Source organism: Excalfactoria chinensis, chromosome 1, assembly GCF_039878825.1.
Source record: "Excalfactoria chinensis isolate bCotChi1 chromosome 1, bCotChi1.hap2, whole genome shotgun sequence".
In the NCBI taxonomy this organism is placed as follows: Eukaryota; Metazoa; Chordata; class Aves; order Galliformes; family Phasianidae; genus Excalfactoria; species Excalfactoria chinensis.
In genome coordinates, this window is record NC_092825.1 from 47415012 (window position 1) to 47430931 (window position 15920).

At 39.6% G+C, this 15920-nt stretch overlaps 1 protein-coding gene across 12 annotated transcripts in view; it reads right to left on the reverse strand.

Moving 5' to 3' along the window:
* The window catches only part of TNRC6B (trinucleotide repeat containing adaptor 6B), a 125290-nt gene that overhangs the window by 34530 nt on the left and 74840 nt on the right, over nt 1-15920 (reverse strand). For 11 of the 12 annotated variants that reach the window (XM_072342552.1, XM_072342506.1, XM_072342536.1 and 8 more), the window contains 3 exons: nt 9852-9939; nt 6057-6078; nt 4134-4478 (listed from right to left, as the gene is read on the reverse strand). In XM_072342552.1, coding sequence (XP_072198653.1) covers nt 4134-4478; nt 6057-6078; nt 9852-9939 — 455 coding nt within the window. The remainder of the gene's footprint in view (nt 1-4133; nt 4479-6056; nt 6079-9851; nt 9940-15920) is intronic. The other variant, XM_072342544.1, reaches the window with a different exon arrangement.

A 15920-nucleotide genomic window follows, 5' to 3' on the forward strand; every position in this document is an offset into this window, starting at 1 on the left:
AAAGCCATGCTGATGAGATTAAACCAAAAGAGTCAAAGCTACAAAAATTACAATTTCTATGTAGTAGCATGCGAGTTGTATTCAGCATGTAATTATCCCACGTTTCTACTACTTCTTTACAATGTAAATCAGTTTGTGGTTTTGTGAGAAACCGAATCAATCTTTCCACCGCTAGAGAAAAGCTAACAAGATATCAAACATTTCCTCCTCTGTCTTACCTGATCTACTCCAAATTTGCCAAGTTCCAACAGCCCTTTAACTAAGTCAACTGTATTCACAAACTCAACAGAAAACAGTTAAGTTTTTGCTAACACTGCATTGTACAGGGTGACCTCCAAGTCCAATAGCTCTTACGGTCAGTGAAAGAAAATGACAGAAGAAATGACTAAGGAATAGGACTACAATGTCAAGGTATTTGTATACAGTTTTAAAGCACACAGATTGACAGTGCCACAATGAAGTCTATGTCAGTGCTAACAGCATGTACAGATAGTTCTCATTATCAATTTAAGTCAAGACTTCCCTCTTCCACCCAAAGTTGCCTTTGCTCATCTAAATAACATCATTTCAATTCCACTTCTATGTTGTTCTCTCTATATAGTGCTGTTTACCTTTCTACACATTTGTATTACAAAAGAACTCAAAACTACCCACAAATTCTTTGTAACAAAGACTGAACACTCTCCCTTCTACAAACTCACGCTGAACACTAATAAAGTTATAACGACTTATAAAAAAAGGTGATTTTTTAAAGTACACGTGTTACGTATTCAAGAGTAAAGACCAACATTTCTGATTACTATTAGCTATAATGGAAGCTTTCAAACGTGATGAACTGAAGTCTGCCTTCATCCGTTAATGCTGGGCCACCAAAATCCAAAAAAATCATGCAGTTCCCATGCACATTCTGCTCCTCCTGTTATTTCAATGTCAATTGCAAACTTCAGAAGAGCAAGGAAGTGCGATTGTATTTATTTCTGGCTATCCTTATAGGACAATGAGTAACCTCATCCTTCCCTCCTCACTCTTTTTTTTTCAATTAAAAAAATTTCTGATTAGACTGATGAACAGCGAAAGACAAGTTCAAGAAACAGCAAGGTTTTCTGAATGCAGCAAAGACTCAGCAAACAAATATAAACGCAGAGCTGCCCACGCCAAGATCTTTATGTAGGTCCACAAGTACTTCACATTTCATTTCTGCAAAGATATCCTAATAGTGTTAAGATAGGGATGTTTCCTAACACAGTGTACTAGAACACAATTTAATGGACTATTTTAATTAAACAGCCTCCTCCTGCTAATTGGACAGTGGCAACAAATTATCAATCTACAGTTTTGTCCTCATAAGTCTGGGTAGGGGTTCTTGGTTCTTAAGCAGACTTGTCCTTAATAACAAACGTGCTGAAGATTAACAAGTTTCTGATCTGACTACAATGAATAAAGTTACTAGCTAATGTTCACTTTTAAGGGTGAAAACGTGGAACTGAAATAAGTGGAAGTACTGAAATGGAGTCCTGAAACAAAGATTCGGTTTTGCTGTGAGAGATCACCTGGTGATTCCTGGAGGATATTTTGATGACTGAAAGATGTTTGCTAATAGAATTTAAGCTTTGTTTCCAAAAAATGTCTTGCACATTCTGAACAGGACTTGTAGTAGAAAAATGATAAACAACCCTCTACCTCACAGCACTGCTACAAGACAGTAGTACACTTGGCAAACAGAAGTCATCTTACATGGGATTAAAGTGTTGCCATCTTACACTGCATTCCAGTTCTGGTAGGAAAACATATATGTGAAGAAGGATTAGGTCTTGACCTTCTGTATTAATAATTGCTCTTGTGTTTTCCTTCGTTTTGTACAGAAGCTGCACTACTACAGGACAGCAAAGTAATAATTTCTTTTTAAAAATGGATCAGTTACTGGCAATTGAAGGCTTCACCAACACAGCCTATAGATTCTTGGTGAATTTAACAATGAGAAGGATTAGCTAAACTATTTTCCCCTTGGGGAATATGCCCTGGGTTTTTTTGTGTTGTTTTTTGTGTGTGTGTGTGTGTGTGTGTGTGTGTGATGAGTTCATCATAATACATGTCTGCTTGACAAATCTAGGTCCAAATCTGACAACCAATTTGAAAACAGCGAGGATCTCAGAAGGAATTAGTGACAGGAGAGGCACAGCAACACCATACCTGCATAAGCAATTTCCTGAAGCCTTTTAAGTGTAGCAGCACTAACCTTCCTCTTAGACAGCTGCTCATTTCCAGTCCTGTGCCACACCTACTCCCATGTGCTATCATCATGTGTTGCTACTGACAGTCAGTGAGCTCAACTGGGAAATTATCCAGACTGAAAGGAGTGTTAAACAACAACCTAGGTTAATTTTAATCCAAGTCAGCTCCTCAGCCCAGATACTGTGTTACGGTGCAGAAGTGTGTTCGGATGGGGTGAGGCAAGTCTGAAGGGCACAGACTTTCTTGGCAACACTCCAGACTTGCATCAGATTAAAGGAAATAACCATAGGCATAAACGTTGCCACAATCAATAGAATACAACCATATAACATAATCTCAGTAATTCACTTAATGCTGAAATATGAGAACTTGTAAAACTTGAGGTCAGTCTCAAAAACAATTAACAGCTGTTCAACACACAATAATTACACAACTTAAGAAGTGTCTGAAATACTTCAGATTGGCCTTAATGCAGTTCATTCAAAATTAAAAACAAAATGGCTTTTGGAAGAAATGAGACATTCTGAGTATTTTCAGAAAGTTTCACTACTATAATGTCTCCTTTGTCAGTCTATCACTGTGAGGGTATGCTAATGCTGACATAATGCTAGGATTTTATACTTGAAGTGCGAAAACTCTGGGGTGTTCTTTTTCTTTTCCCACCATTCCTCTTCCCCTTCAAAAACAGCCATCTCTAACTGATACATTTTTAAACCAATTAGCTAACATTGTTCTGTTTTAGCTTAAAAACTTGCCCACCATTAAACAGGGAACATCAGACACAACGAGACAAAAAAAATCTGTCAAGCAGTGATTCATTACAAAGGAATTCAAGTGTGGAAGAAGCAAAACAAACTAAATTATTCATTTTCCAAGAAACCTTTTTTAATAAAAACGAAATCATCTCACCTAGCTTACTACATTCCAGAATTCCAAGTCACCTCAGAGTTCATCTTTTCATGGACTGCAGAGAACTAAAAAGTTTATGCTTTCAATGATGGGTAAAGTAACCCACTCTGTTGGGGCCTTCAAAACAGACATAAGCGTAGCATTTTTCCTTTTCCTTTAAATCCTGATTGTTAGAGCTGAAGTTGTCCTTGAATTCTCAAATCAACTAAGTCTTCCTTTAAAAGGCAGATGTCCCAGCTGGACTTTTCTTTTTCTATTATTATAAGTTAAGAAGGAAATATTACTGTTTCTACAATCCCTCAAGTTGCTAAAATAATCAAGAGCAGTCACTATTTTTCCTGTGCTCACAAAACAATCTTAAAATCAACATACTGGCCATAACTCAAGGTGAACAGAAAAGCAAAAGCAAGATACTTGCTTTTTTTGGTACCTAGGATGTGTTTTAGGGAAAACTGTTGTAAAAAGGCTTATCTAAGGATTAATTCAAGAGGATTACTATAAAAGAAGAAAAAACCTCAGGAGCAGAGGGCCCACCTTGCTATTTTTTCCAGAAGAGTCAGATAACTTTTATTTGCTAACCTGGCACCCATATGAACTCACTGTAAAGTTCTGATGCCCGTTTTACTCGGTCATATTAAGTGGTAACAGAGGAAACGCATCAAATAAACCTTAGGAAATGTTAAGAACTCCTCAGTGGCAGCTATCAAATGCTACCTATTTATCCTTGTTTTATTCACCTTGCTGTGGTCCAAAGAGCCTGAATAGCACCCAATTCAAACCACTCAAAACATGCATATCTTAAAAAAATAAATCACCTTTCTGGTTCTAGACAGTAGTAAAAATTGCATACAATGCCGTTAACAGGAAAATAAAAGTGTACGTGCTAAAACAGTAGGAGTCAGCTTTCCAAAATTATTGTGCACAACTTCAGTGATCCCTTTTCTTACGAGTGTGCACATGCACCACTGTGTAATGTCACTATTATTATTCACCTGTTGCAGTCCCACTGTCGCTCTGCAGCAGTGCTCCTGTCACTGGTTGTGCGTTGTTTGGGTTTGCTCCTGGTGCTGTTGGGGGAGGAGGCCCTGCTCCACCCCCAAGGAGCATACAGGATGGTGGAGGGGGCTGCCCACGTTTCAGTAACACTTTGTGGTCCTGCTGGCAACGGAATCGCGGCGGCACCTCCCGAGGCATGTAGCGGGCGGCGCTTGGCGGTTGTCCGTTCGGCACTGCCACCCTTTTGGCATTGTTGCCACCATTGACTGGTGGCGATGGAGAGTTGCCAATTGGGCTGGCAGCCACTGGTTGGCTTAAACTTGGTTTCGTCACTTCGGGCACTGAAAAACAGGAAAAATCAAAGTTAGGAATTTTTCCACTTAAACCCATGTTAGCTACAAGATGTCATTGCAACTCTTTTCTAATGCCATTCTTCTCCAAAATGCCATACAGCTTCAACCTTGTACAAATAACACTTAATTGGAACTCTGCCCTTAGCAAGCCTCTCAAAGTATCTTTTTTTTTCTTTTTTTTTTTGAAAGTAATGGTGGCAAATGATAACACCCCAGGTCAGGACAAGGTTTAAAAGATGAACAGTCATACATAATGTTTTTTTCCCCTTCTCTTCCCCATTACCCTTACTGGAGACCTGTAATCAGATTCTAAGTTTTGCTTGCTTCGGTCATTGCTAGAACAAAGAGCAAAAGACTCTCCTCAACAATTGAGAATTAACAAGTCTGAGTGCTCTAACCTGCTCTGAAATAAGGCAGTAATATTTCATTCAAAAAGAAGTCCTAAGTTCAGCATTTGTATTGGGCTTGCCTAAAAAGTTTACCACCTGGTCACCAGATGCCCCTATAACCAAGGACAAGCTGCTTCTAAAGGCTATTGTGCCTTAGAGGAAAGTGAAAATGCAGACAAATCCTCAAGAAAGCAATACTGTCCAAAATGAAGGGGGGGGAGGGGAAGACGGGGGAGGGCTTGTGTCCCCTTACTAACACTCTCCCTGTGCTTTCTGAAATACTGCAGAAGAAAACCAGGCATTACCTTAGTCATGCACCTACAATAACTCACTAACAGAGCAGATTCCAAAGACAAGGAAAATTTAATACATCTGCTCTAGCCTCTGCTGGAGACTAATATGAGAAAGGCATGCTCAGCAACTCCTCCCCACCAAAGTGAGCATTATCAGCAAAACTTCTGCTCTTACAAAAGAGAGATCAAAACCAGGGAATCCCTCTCTCACAGCTGTGCCCCCACATATTGTTTTGATGAGCATTTTCTGACTTCTCTTTAAAGGTTTCTTTGCCCCTAAACCAAAAAAAGGTATTGTCAGCTGTAAAATCAAGCTTCTATCTTAGCTCTTCTCTGCCATTTCTTTTTAATGGCAATTTCCTCATGCAATTTTTAGAAAGCTGACATACACATCACAATCATTTTTTGATCAGCTAAATAAGCTAAACATTCAAGATGTTCATTCTTCAGTTCCGCCTTATCTTTTTGACTTTTAGGTACTTGGACTTCGTTATCCCTTCGTTAATTTTCCAGAAAGAAGCCTTTTACGCTCGTTTCGGTACGTCACCGTATGCAGTACTTTCCCTGTGTTCCATTCCATTTTGTATAGCAGGTTTCAGTTTTCAGTTACTCATCTGAAAACTCTGTAAATTCGAAAGTGAGGCTAAATATTTTAGCGGCCTATTTTATCTACAACCACCACTTCCACTTCTAGAATTCTGATGCTGACAAGATGGATAGTTTTAGTTTCTCCATTTTATTCCTCTTAGCTTTTCGCTCTTCCGAATGCTCACTTTGAGTACTTCATCTCAAATTGTAACTCCCTTTTCCAATTGCTTTGATCAAAATCAAGTTTGGGCTCAAGTCAATACGAATACTCTTTAGGATTAAATAAAGACTCCTACCTTTGGTTTTTTGATCTGTGACCTGCAAAGTAAGAGCAAGAATGTAAATACAGTTGTAAGAACCTCAAAACAAACATTCAGCAGGTCACACTAAATCCTGAATTCATAAGCACAAGATCGGTATATGCTGAAAGAAAATAATCAGCTGATGAACTGCAAGCATCAGAACTACTTATGTCTTATATACAAATTGTGAAGAACAACACAGTTTCTGGAATACCTTTGCCTCACACAAAATCATCTGGCATAAACAGAGATTACGGTATTCCTGAGTTTTAGTATTCACCCCCTTCCTCTTACCAACTTATGAAGCACAAGTAAGCTCAATGCTACTTTGTGAAGCACAAATCAACCTAAGCTATTTACCATTACAGTTTCTTCAGATTGTGCACATTAAATATTGTAGTTAAAGTGTAACAAAACCTACCCTCTATGCAAGTATACCTACAGCAGATTGTTGGGGCTAGCAACAGAATTCCCACAGGGCTGCTGCTTGTGAGAGTACCAATCTTCCTCTGCCACCTTCCCTTTCACTTTTCCCACAGCATCTCCTCCAAGGAGAAAGTTTGTTGTTTCAATTACAAAACGTACTAGAAATACCTATAAAGCACCAGGCTTCAACATCTCCTGAATGCAAGTAGTTGATTACTGAAGTGAGCCATCATGTTGGCCAATGCACTCAATGTGTTTTTTTGCTGTACTTCTACATTCTTACAGCATAGCAGATTTCAAGCTACTGTAGACACAAGCATATCACTAGCGTATTCTCTGGAATCATGTGAATTGTGGCATGTTTTGATCCTGTCGATCATGAGCTCCACTACACAATAATGGAAAAACCCTAAAGATCATCATGTGTCAGGCTCTATGACACCTGTACTGAAAAAGAAATTGCTGAGCTAGTCCATAATTCTGGAAAGCACACGGGGACAGTATAGAATAATGGAAGCACAAGTAAAAAGCAGTTTATTGTTTAAGCCAACCAAGCCAGAACCCTTTTGTATGGAAAAGAATAAAAAGACAATATGAATTGCTGTGACATCATTTACTTCACAAAGGTGAGGAGCACAATATGCAAAGTGAAGTATTCACTAAAATATAAACCAAACTCAAACATCCTAACTTCAGATTTATGCAACTCTTCTAAGATATCAACAATGCACCTGGACCAAAAGCATGTCCGTACTCTGCCAGATGTCAGTTTTCACTTCTTTTATGAAACATCCCATGCGTGTGAAACCGTATCTGCCCCTAGAGCAGTTGAAATTCTGTTAAGCACTTAAGTGACTATTATGCTTCATTACTAAAGGAAGGTGAAATAGAAGAAAAGAATTCATGAAACCAGTGCTGTAATGCTGATTGGTTTCCTACAGTAAGAGTAAACACGTCCTGTAAGTAACTTGTCTACTTGGAAGGACACCACTTCACCGGATGTTCAGAAAATCCTACATTATAACCACAGCCGTCTTAGATTAAAAAAATCCTTTTGCCTGTGTTACATCCATACTAGTCAAAGCTATCTGGTTTTGTCATTTTTCAGATCCAGAATACAGAAGCTGAGAAAGTGACTGCGTGTCTCAGACTTACAGCCGTCATCTCTCTGTGGGAAACCTGTGAGCGCTGGCAGGACGGGGCCAATCTCAGCCTCCTGACAAGCTACCAAACAGCCCCTGGGACACAAACCACAGGAATTCAGTCTATGAATCTGCTTGCATAACTTTCGGTGATTCTCATCTTTTTATTTTGTTCAGTTTCTGAAGATCCAGACAGAAACGGCTGTTTCATGTTATATAAACCCTATCTGAAAGGGGTACCCCCCCAAATCACTGCTGGTGACCACCACCACAATCACTAAGAATGGACACACACATTTATGTTCTGCCTATATTCCCAGGTGTCTTCAAGTATTACTCTTACACTTGGTCTCCTGGAGATTAACTTATTTTCGCTGTTTACATTTTCCCAGATTTTGGCAAAATATCTTAACATGCAATCACAGCAAATAACTTGGTAGATGAGGGACCACACAGGAAAGCTGGCAAATCTCCTTTGTATTCTAAGTACTGATTCCTCTGTAAACACTCTCAGCACTATTATCAACACTATCAGTACAACCTTTCCAAGTTTTTGTTGTGTGGAGTATTAGCATATAATCCTCAAATCACTACCCTTTACTCACAAGCCTCTGCACCTCCTGGTTCCTACGCAGCTGAAAACACACCATCTATTTTTATTTCATGCTTGAAAATAAAACAGCAGCAACACTGAAGGAAAAAAGACAGTTGCTGAAGAAACCTTATTCTGTAGCTACTGATTTTCTGCAGTATTACTGGGGATGCATCATCACGACACCAGAATAAGGACAACAGAAATACACCAGGTTTATCTGCACCAATTTTAAAACAATACACTTAAACTGATGGGAAAAAAAGCCAGAATTAAACAAAAGCTCCAATGAGCTAAAATTTAGCAGGCACCACAGAATCAATATCAGCTGTTCTTAACACGAAGCTACGTAACCTAACAGGAAAAGAGTAATGCCTAGAATGTGAAGTAACTGAAAAACAAGGACTGAGAGTAAAGCACTCTGCTTTCAATTTCACATTACTGTTGAGGCTGGGAAGCACAGCCCCTGGAGATGTGACAGCCTGTAGTGGTTCTCCCTCAACCTGCGTGTCTCCCAGCTCAAAGCAAATTATCAAACCCAAGTTGCTTGGGGCCACGTCCAACTTGTTTCTGAGCATCTCCAGAGAACCACAACTTCTCCAGCAAACCTGTTCTAGTGGTTGACCATTCACACAAAAATATCCCCCTGTGATTAAGTAGAATTTCTTGTATTTCAATTTGTGTTTCCCTCCTCACATTCTATCTTGTGCACCACTGAGAAGGGCCTGGCTGCATCTTCTCTATTCCCTCCCACCAAATATCTACATGCGCTTCCCTGTGCCTACTCTTCCCCAGGTTGAGCAATTCATGCTCACTCTGCCTCCCCTCATTGGTCAGGTACCTGAGTCCCTTCATGACCTCTGAGACCCTTTGCTGATTCCACTCAAGGATGCTTACAGCTGTGGTGGACCGGGATACCCAAAACAAGATGGAGAGAACTTCAGTAAAAAGCGCAAACAAAGTTGCAAGAGATATTAAGTTCACACTTCAGGTTAATCCCTGGAATGATCTATTACATTTTAAACAAAAGAGAGTATTTTTGAACAAACTCAAAGTGTTCAAACTCATCTGTTGAGCATAAACAATTTTCAGCGATTCTTCAAGAATCTCCACTTTAACAGAAGTGTTATTGGGCAGAGAAAATGTAAAACGTAAATGATATGAAGCAAAAAATATAAGCAACTTCAACAGATTAAATATTTCATACAACCTTTTCTAAGAATTTGTAGCGTTCCCATCCCCAAATACCTCCAAACACTGTGAAATGCACAGTCTGAGTGCTCATACTCAGTTACATTAATTAAATACTTCTTATCACAAAACCAATCACTTTTTCTTCACCCGACAAACCGAAGAGAAAAAATATCAAAGTTTACTAAAAACTGAAGTTCAAGACAAATAATGCAGAAAATCTTTAATGAAGCATTACTGTACCTTAGACAACAGGTTTTATTCTCAAATACAAGCAAGTAATATTAATATACATATGAATATACATAATTACACACACACACACATATATATGTATAGATATATATATGTATATATATATATAAAGATATTAATCTTACCGGCCCCTATACTATTTATACTCTACTTGGACAGAAAAACTCAAATATCAACACCTACCTTCTGAGCAGATTCCTTCTTTTTCTTATCCTCCTTCTTCCTTTTCTTGTCTTCCATTAACTGTTCTTCCCTTTCTTGCTCCTTCTCTCTGCCAAAACATGAATAAAAACACTATGAGCACTTCCAAGTTCTGTATGATCCGCACATATTATATACCTCTTCCCCACAAGAAAAGACGTCAAGACAGCAGATTCTTCTGATCATCATGCTTCATTTGCATTGAAGGTTTCAGCCTGAGATCAGAAAAGCACCTTCTAGTTCAGTGTGGCCACGACTGTGAAACTTACTGCAAAAAGTAAAAGTCCTTTATTTGGATCAGGCCTCTTCTAGTGATACCCTACATGAATTAACTATGTCTGATACTAAAAATTCCTTCAAGGCATTTTGGCCAAAGCAGACTTTTAATTGGTTTGTACTATTATTTAATGAAGTCTCGTGAATCTTTTCATATGGCAAAAAAGGGAAGCAGTAATTTAAATAAGATGGTTTGGTTTGATATGACATTTGTCATTACAAGGGGAAGAGATTATTCTCTTCCCTGTAGCTATGCCACTTGTAAGAGACTAGAAGTGTCATATCAAATCAAAACCATCATTTATTAGACAAATCACCAAGTTAATTTCTAGCCTACTGTACCCAGCCAAATATTTTTTTGTGACAAACTTTGTAATATAAACTACTTTCCAGGGAGAGTCTTTTCTACCCAAGAAAATTCCTTTGAAGAAAATTAAATAAAAGAAGAAAAATATGCGCAGTTACTATTTTGTCGAGCTATTGTATCAAAATGAAAGTACCATTACATGGTTAATTTACTGCATATATACTACTGCCTGAGCTGTTCCTATGGTGAACCATGCTTTGGTTAACTAATTATCTTCACCTACTTTAAAGTACACTTTGGATCAAGTTTTCAGCTCACTTGGCATAAAAATATATATATTTTTTAATCATGGAAATTTTAAGACAGTTAACATAAAAAGATGATGTGACATGTGGGAGAGGGCCAGAGAAACGGGATATGTACTTTAGAAATGGGAAACGTCCAACATATTAAATCCATGATCTTTTACAACATAACTTTAATTTAAATGGATGAAGATGGATTTGGGAAGTTTCAAAATATTGACTTTAAATGCACAGAAATATCTGTGCCATATTCAGAGTGAGGGGGAGAGGAAGGAGAAGAAAACATTTCAACTCACTATGTTGGCTGTAATAGCTGAAGCTCATACTTGTATTAAGCTCTTTATTTAAATGATGCACAAATCAAAGGTCTTTGTGAGTACAATTTAAAAAGATTAGGGCTGAGCTGGCCTTGTTGTCACGTCTTTCAGAATTCTCTTGCACTCTGAGCTGCAATCCCTCAGGTAAGAGTTATGCCCACGATTTTACCAGATACTGCCAAGTTAAAGTGCAAAGAAACATTTACAAAATGAATCGCTTTGATTCATACAAAAACATTTTGAGATGTGTTACCACTTTCTGATTGAAGACTCTTCTAAATAGGAAAGATTCCATTTATCTTATCTACAGATAGAAAATTGAGCATTTTCCTGGTTTCACAAACTCATTCTCCTCCTCGGTGTATGGATGAGCACTCAGTAATATCACCCTCAGGCTATTACCACATGCAATTTATACAGTAAGGGCAAGTCCAGTCTCCTTTTAACTAAACTGGAGGCAGGCATTCTCCATCATACTGAGCAGCGTTTTATGCACTTTATCTAGGATTGCTGAAGCAAGGTCAGTTGTTGCTCTTTTCTGTTCTCTATAAAAAGTCAAAGCACACTTTCCAGCTCTACACTCTGGCAAGGAAAAGCCCCACAGGTTTTTCAGTTTCACTGACATGCACAGGATGCAAAGCATTCGGGGAGGTTAGTGTACTTCATACTGTTGTGGCACGGAGATGGAATTTTCCAATTTTCTTTGAGCCACAGATTTTAAGTAAGATGGAAAAAGCTCCCCGGTGACACCACTCTAAGTTACTATACCCTCACATTCCATTTGCTACCTTCTTATTGACAAACAGCTTGGACCCTTTGGGCTGCAGTGCCAGTTACAACTTCACTGCCTCTACAAAACTTTCATGCGGCAGACAAACATTTAAGAGCTGTTTTAAAGGAGCTGCTGAAAAAGGGTAGGATCAAAAAAATGAGTTCCAGTAACCGTCTGGCACACAGACAACTTTCTGCTCAGAAGCACCTACTTACTTCTGTGAGCAGAGCAGGGAATGGAAAAGAATGAGAAAAAGTTAAAATTCATCATCAAAAGCTGAAGTTATGGCTTACAGCAACATGGAGCGCTAACAATAAAAAGAACCGAGGATAGAAAAGCCATAGCCTGGAAGAAAACATGTGGTTATAGTCACCTGTCTGAGTGACCACAAGTCTAAAACAGGCAGACTGCTGCTGCCACTGACTTGTTTTTCCATACACCTGGATGAGGATCTGCGTTACTAAGGCTGCAGATGAATGCTTGGCTCTGGAGGCCTACCTCCCCCCGTGCTCCTTCAGTAGAGGTGGATATTCGGTACCCTACCAGGCACATCCTCATCACCTACTATACAGTTATAATCAATACTTAGTAATTCAGGCTTCAAAGCACACCGCTCACTTCCGCTGAGCTGTCAGGGATCTATTTGAACACTTGGTATATGGTCTATGTTCAAAACCACTTAAGTTCTTGATAAAAAACTAACTGAAACCCTACAGACACACAAGAGCTGTGATGTTCTGCTCTCCAAAGGACAGAGAAAGGATGGACAACATAGACAGGTTAACAACGTGACGTTATGCTGGAAATTTACCAAAGTAAGGGAAAAATAGCTGACTGCCATTTTACATATCACACCTGACATCTTCCCACTTTTGCTCTTCGATGCATCCCAATATTATTTGCAGCTTTATGATCAAAAGTTTGTCTTTTCAGCTGCATGCACTACCCATGTTCCTTGCCTTTTAAAAAATCAAACACTTCCTATTAAAAAGAATATTTTTATTTCGACAATGGTTACTTAAGCAACTTAAAAATCACCACACAATCAACACGACTGTAGCTGTACCCCTACTTCAAGAACCTAAGTTTAGCACTGTAAGTACGGCAGTTACAATTATGCTGATATAACTGCTGCCAGTTGGCTTTCAGCTGAGCCAGCCTGCACTGGCAGCAGGGCAGCAGCCCTGAGAGCCCCATGCAGGAGATAGACAAGCAGGTGATGATTTTGACGGGTGGGGTTTTACTGCTTGTTTGTTTATTGCACTTTTTCTAACATCTTCTGGAACATCATCTATCAGGCGCTGATCAATACAGCAAACTCTTTCGTGGCCCTCTTTTCTACAACCACAGCTTTTGAGAATGTTGTTTTCCTGCAAAATCCTAGCATTCTTTTCTCCTTTTCCCCCACAGCACACAGGCTTGAGGCCTGGGTACAGAGCAGAAGCTGTTCTTCACAGTTGTTGCTATCCGACCGGCACCGCCAGACGAGAGGACGCAGTGCGTTGCACGCTATCTGCTGACAGCACGCCCTGGTGGGTGCAGATAACGCCACGCAGAACCTTCGTCTATACAAAAAGCCACAACCCTACGAAGTCACCCTCAACTAAAATGGCATGAAAATGCAAGTTACGTGTAAGATACAAATTCTTGGAAACCCAGGAGTGGCGCTTCAGAATATAAAGTTCCAAGTTCCTTCCAAGGGCTGCAGAGCAGCTGCATAAAAATGTCAGCAGCCCCTTGTAATGATGCAGACCAGACAGCAGATCTACGAGTTCTCTTCCCTCCTTTTGCCCCTGCTCTTTATCTTCACTGTTATTTGCAATAACACAACACGAGAGCAACAGCAAATTTCTCTGGGTGCATCCTGAAAGTCTTCCTCCAAGCTGGGAACCAACCTTTCTATCCTCCTCCAGAACAGAAGAGATTACGAAACCGCACTTGCAGGACTGAGAGCGCTTTAACAGAACAAGCTTTTATCTGTATAGCTACAAGGTCACATTAACAACTGATTTTGTCTAGAGACTTAAGCCACAACCAACCACAGCTGGAGGCCTTCACTTTACATGGGAGAATGATATGCACTGCATGGGGCAATCTCACTTGGAGGCAACATTTGTTAACCTGAACTAGCTCAGGTCTCCTATGATTGAAAACATCAGTCCCGAAGTAAATGAATTAGCATTTTAGAAACAGCTCGAAAGACTCATATTTGAGGGTCTAAACCAGGATTTAAATCTACAGTCAGGTATCCAACCAAGATTTGGCCAAGATTTGAAGGAAGAAGGATTTCCAGTGAGCTACAGCTACTGGTACATGTACTTAAATGAAACCGCAGCCTTCCCACACAGCACTCAGTTCAAACTCTCTATATAAATTTTATCAATAGAAAGATTGATCAGCAAAAGTATCTGCACTTCCTCCTGAAGCTGACTCTGCAGTTGTGCTAGTGAAGACAACGTGTCTTCTCAACTCGACTGCATTCAGTCCTTCATTCTACCCTCTGCACACGCAGCCCTACTGCTGTCGCTTGCATCTCTGCAGTTTTAATTGTAACGGGCTTTACTGGTACGTTCCTGTATCATGCTTTACACGTACATGCATTAAAAAGAATACACTGATAGGAACAAGGGCCGTGAGCAATGAAGAAGAAAGCATGCCACAAACTCCTAGATGAGTAAACAGGATTTCAGTCCTCACATGCCGAGGCTCAGGCCTTTCTTGTTGCAGCTAAGGACACCAGCAATCGACTGCTTCAGTTGGACGAAAGCTTTGAAATCAAATCAATTAACTGGAACTTCAGAGGCTAAAACCAAATCAAAAGGAACTGCTGTCCCACGGAGCATGGAAAACTCAACAACTTTAATTCTACTTTCATTCAGTGTGTTATACTTTAACTTAAGTGTCCATTATTTCAACACCGTGAGAAGAGCATGGCGTGTTCAAACACACACAGGTGCGCTCCAGTGTGTTCAAACAGAACATCAAACACAAGTGAGGTGTTATGCAGCCTGGGCTACAACCCAGAGCTGACCCGCTGAGTTCCTCAAGGTGGAATTACTTCCACTAGGACTGAGCCATTTAAGGAGTTGGGATCTCGCTGATCAAAAGCTTCAAAATGGGATTCATTGTATAAAGCACGTTACACAAATGCACATCACAGCCACGTTCTTTCTTATGCAGCGCTCACGGGCATAAACCAGACTGACCCAAGGCACGCAAGAGCTGGTTGAATGTGGGATAGCCCCTTAGAAACTTGGCCTCCAGGGTGAACTGCAGAAGTGGAATATGGAACTACTTTAGGACAAGTTAAATCTGATACATAGAACGGAAAAAAACAACCAACCCCTCAGAATAGCACTTCTGAGTACAAATATTTTCCAGGCTATAAAAAAAAATAAACCTAGAGTATAAAACTCTTGAGGAAAAAACAGTTGTTTGCTTGAAATGAGACTGAAGATCGTACTATCACTGAACAACTACAACACTGAAGAGATTGGCTATGCATCCCAAAACTGACCAGCTAGGAAAGAGACAAATGTTCTACACTTTCTGAATGAAAATGAAATGGAAGTAGCAGAATTTAGCTTTAAAATATGAATACAATTTTTCAAATCTCTAACATTATATATGAACATATATACACGCAGCATAACATGTCAGACAATAAATAACAAAAGCCACACCACAAGAAGGCATGCTGCGGATTCGATACACACATAAAATACACACTTCGCTATACGTTAATTGAAAACTCCTTAGAAAGCGTCTTTGAAGTGCTCTGCAAAGCACCACTTTAGAAAGCCAGGAGTTGTTTGCCCATCAAGGAGTTAGAATAAGCTGCTTCTGTCTCCTCTTTGGCTGGAGACCAAAACCACGTCACAGTGAGAAGTTTTCTTACTTTAAATAGTGCATCTGGAGCAAGAGATATGCCTCTATCACTGCAAAACATCAGTAATTTGAAGTCACTGGGGAAAATAACTGAGAAGAGCGGCATGCTGACTGCACTACAGTATGTTCTTCTAAAGAACGACTCCTTATAGAATGCTACTACACTTGTTAATAGAGTAGGATTAT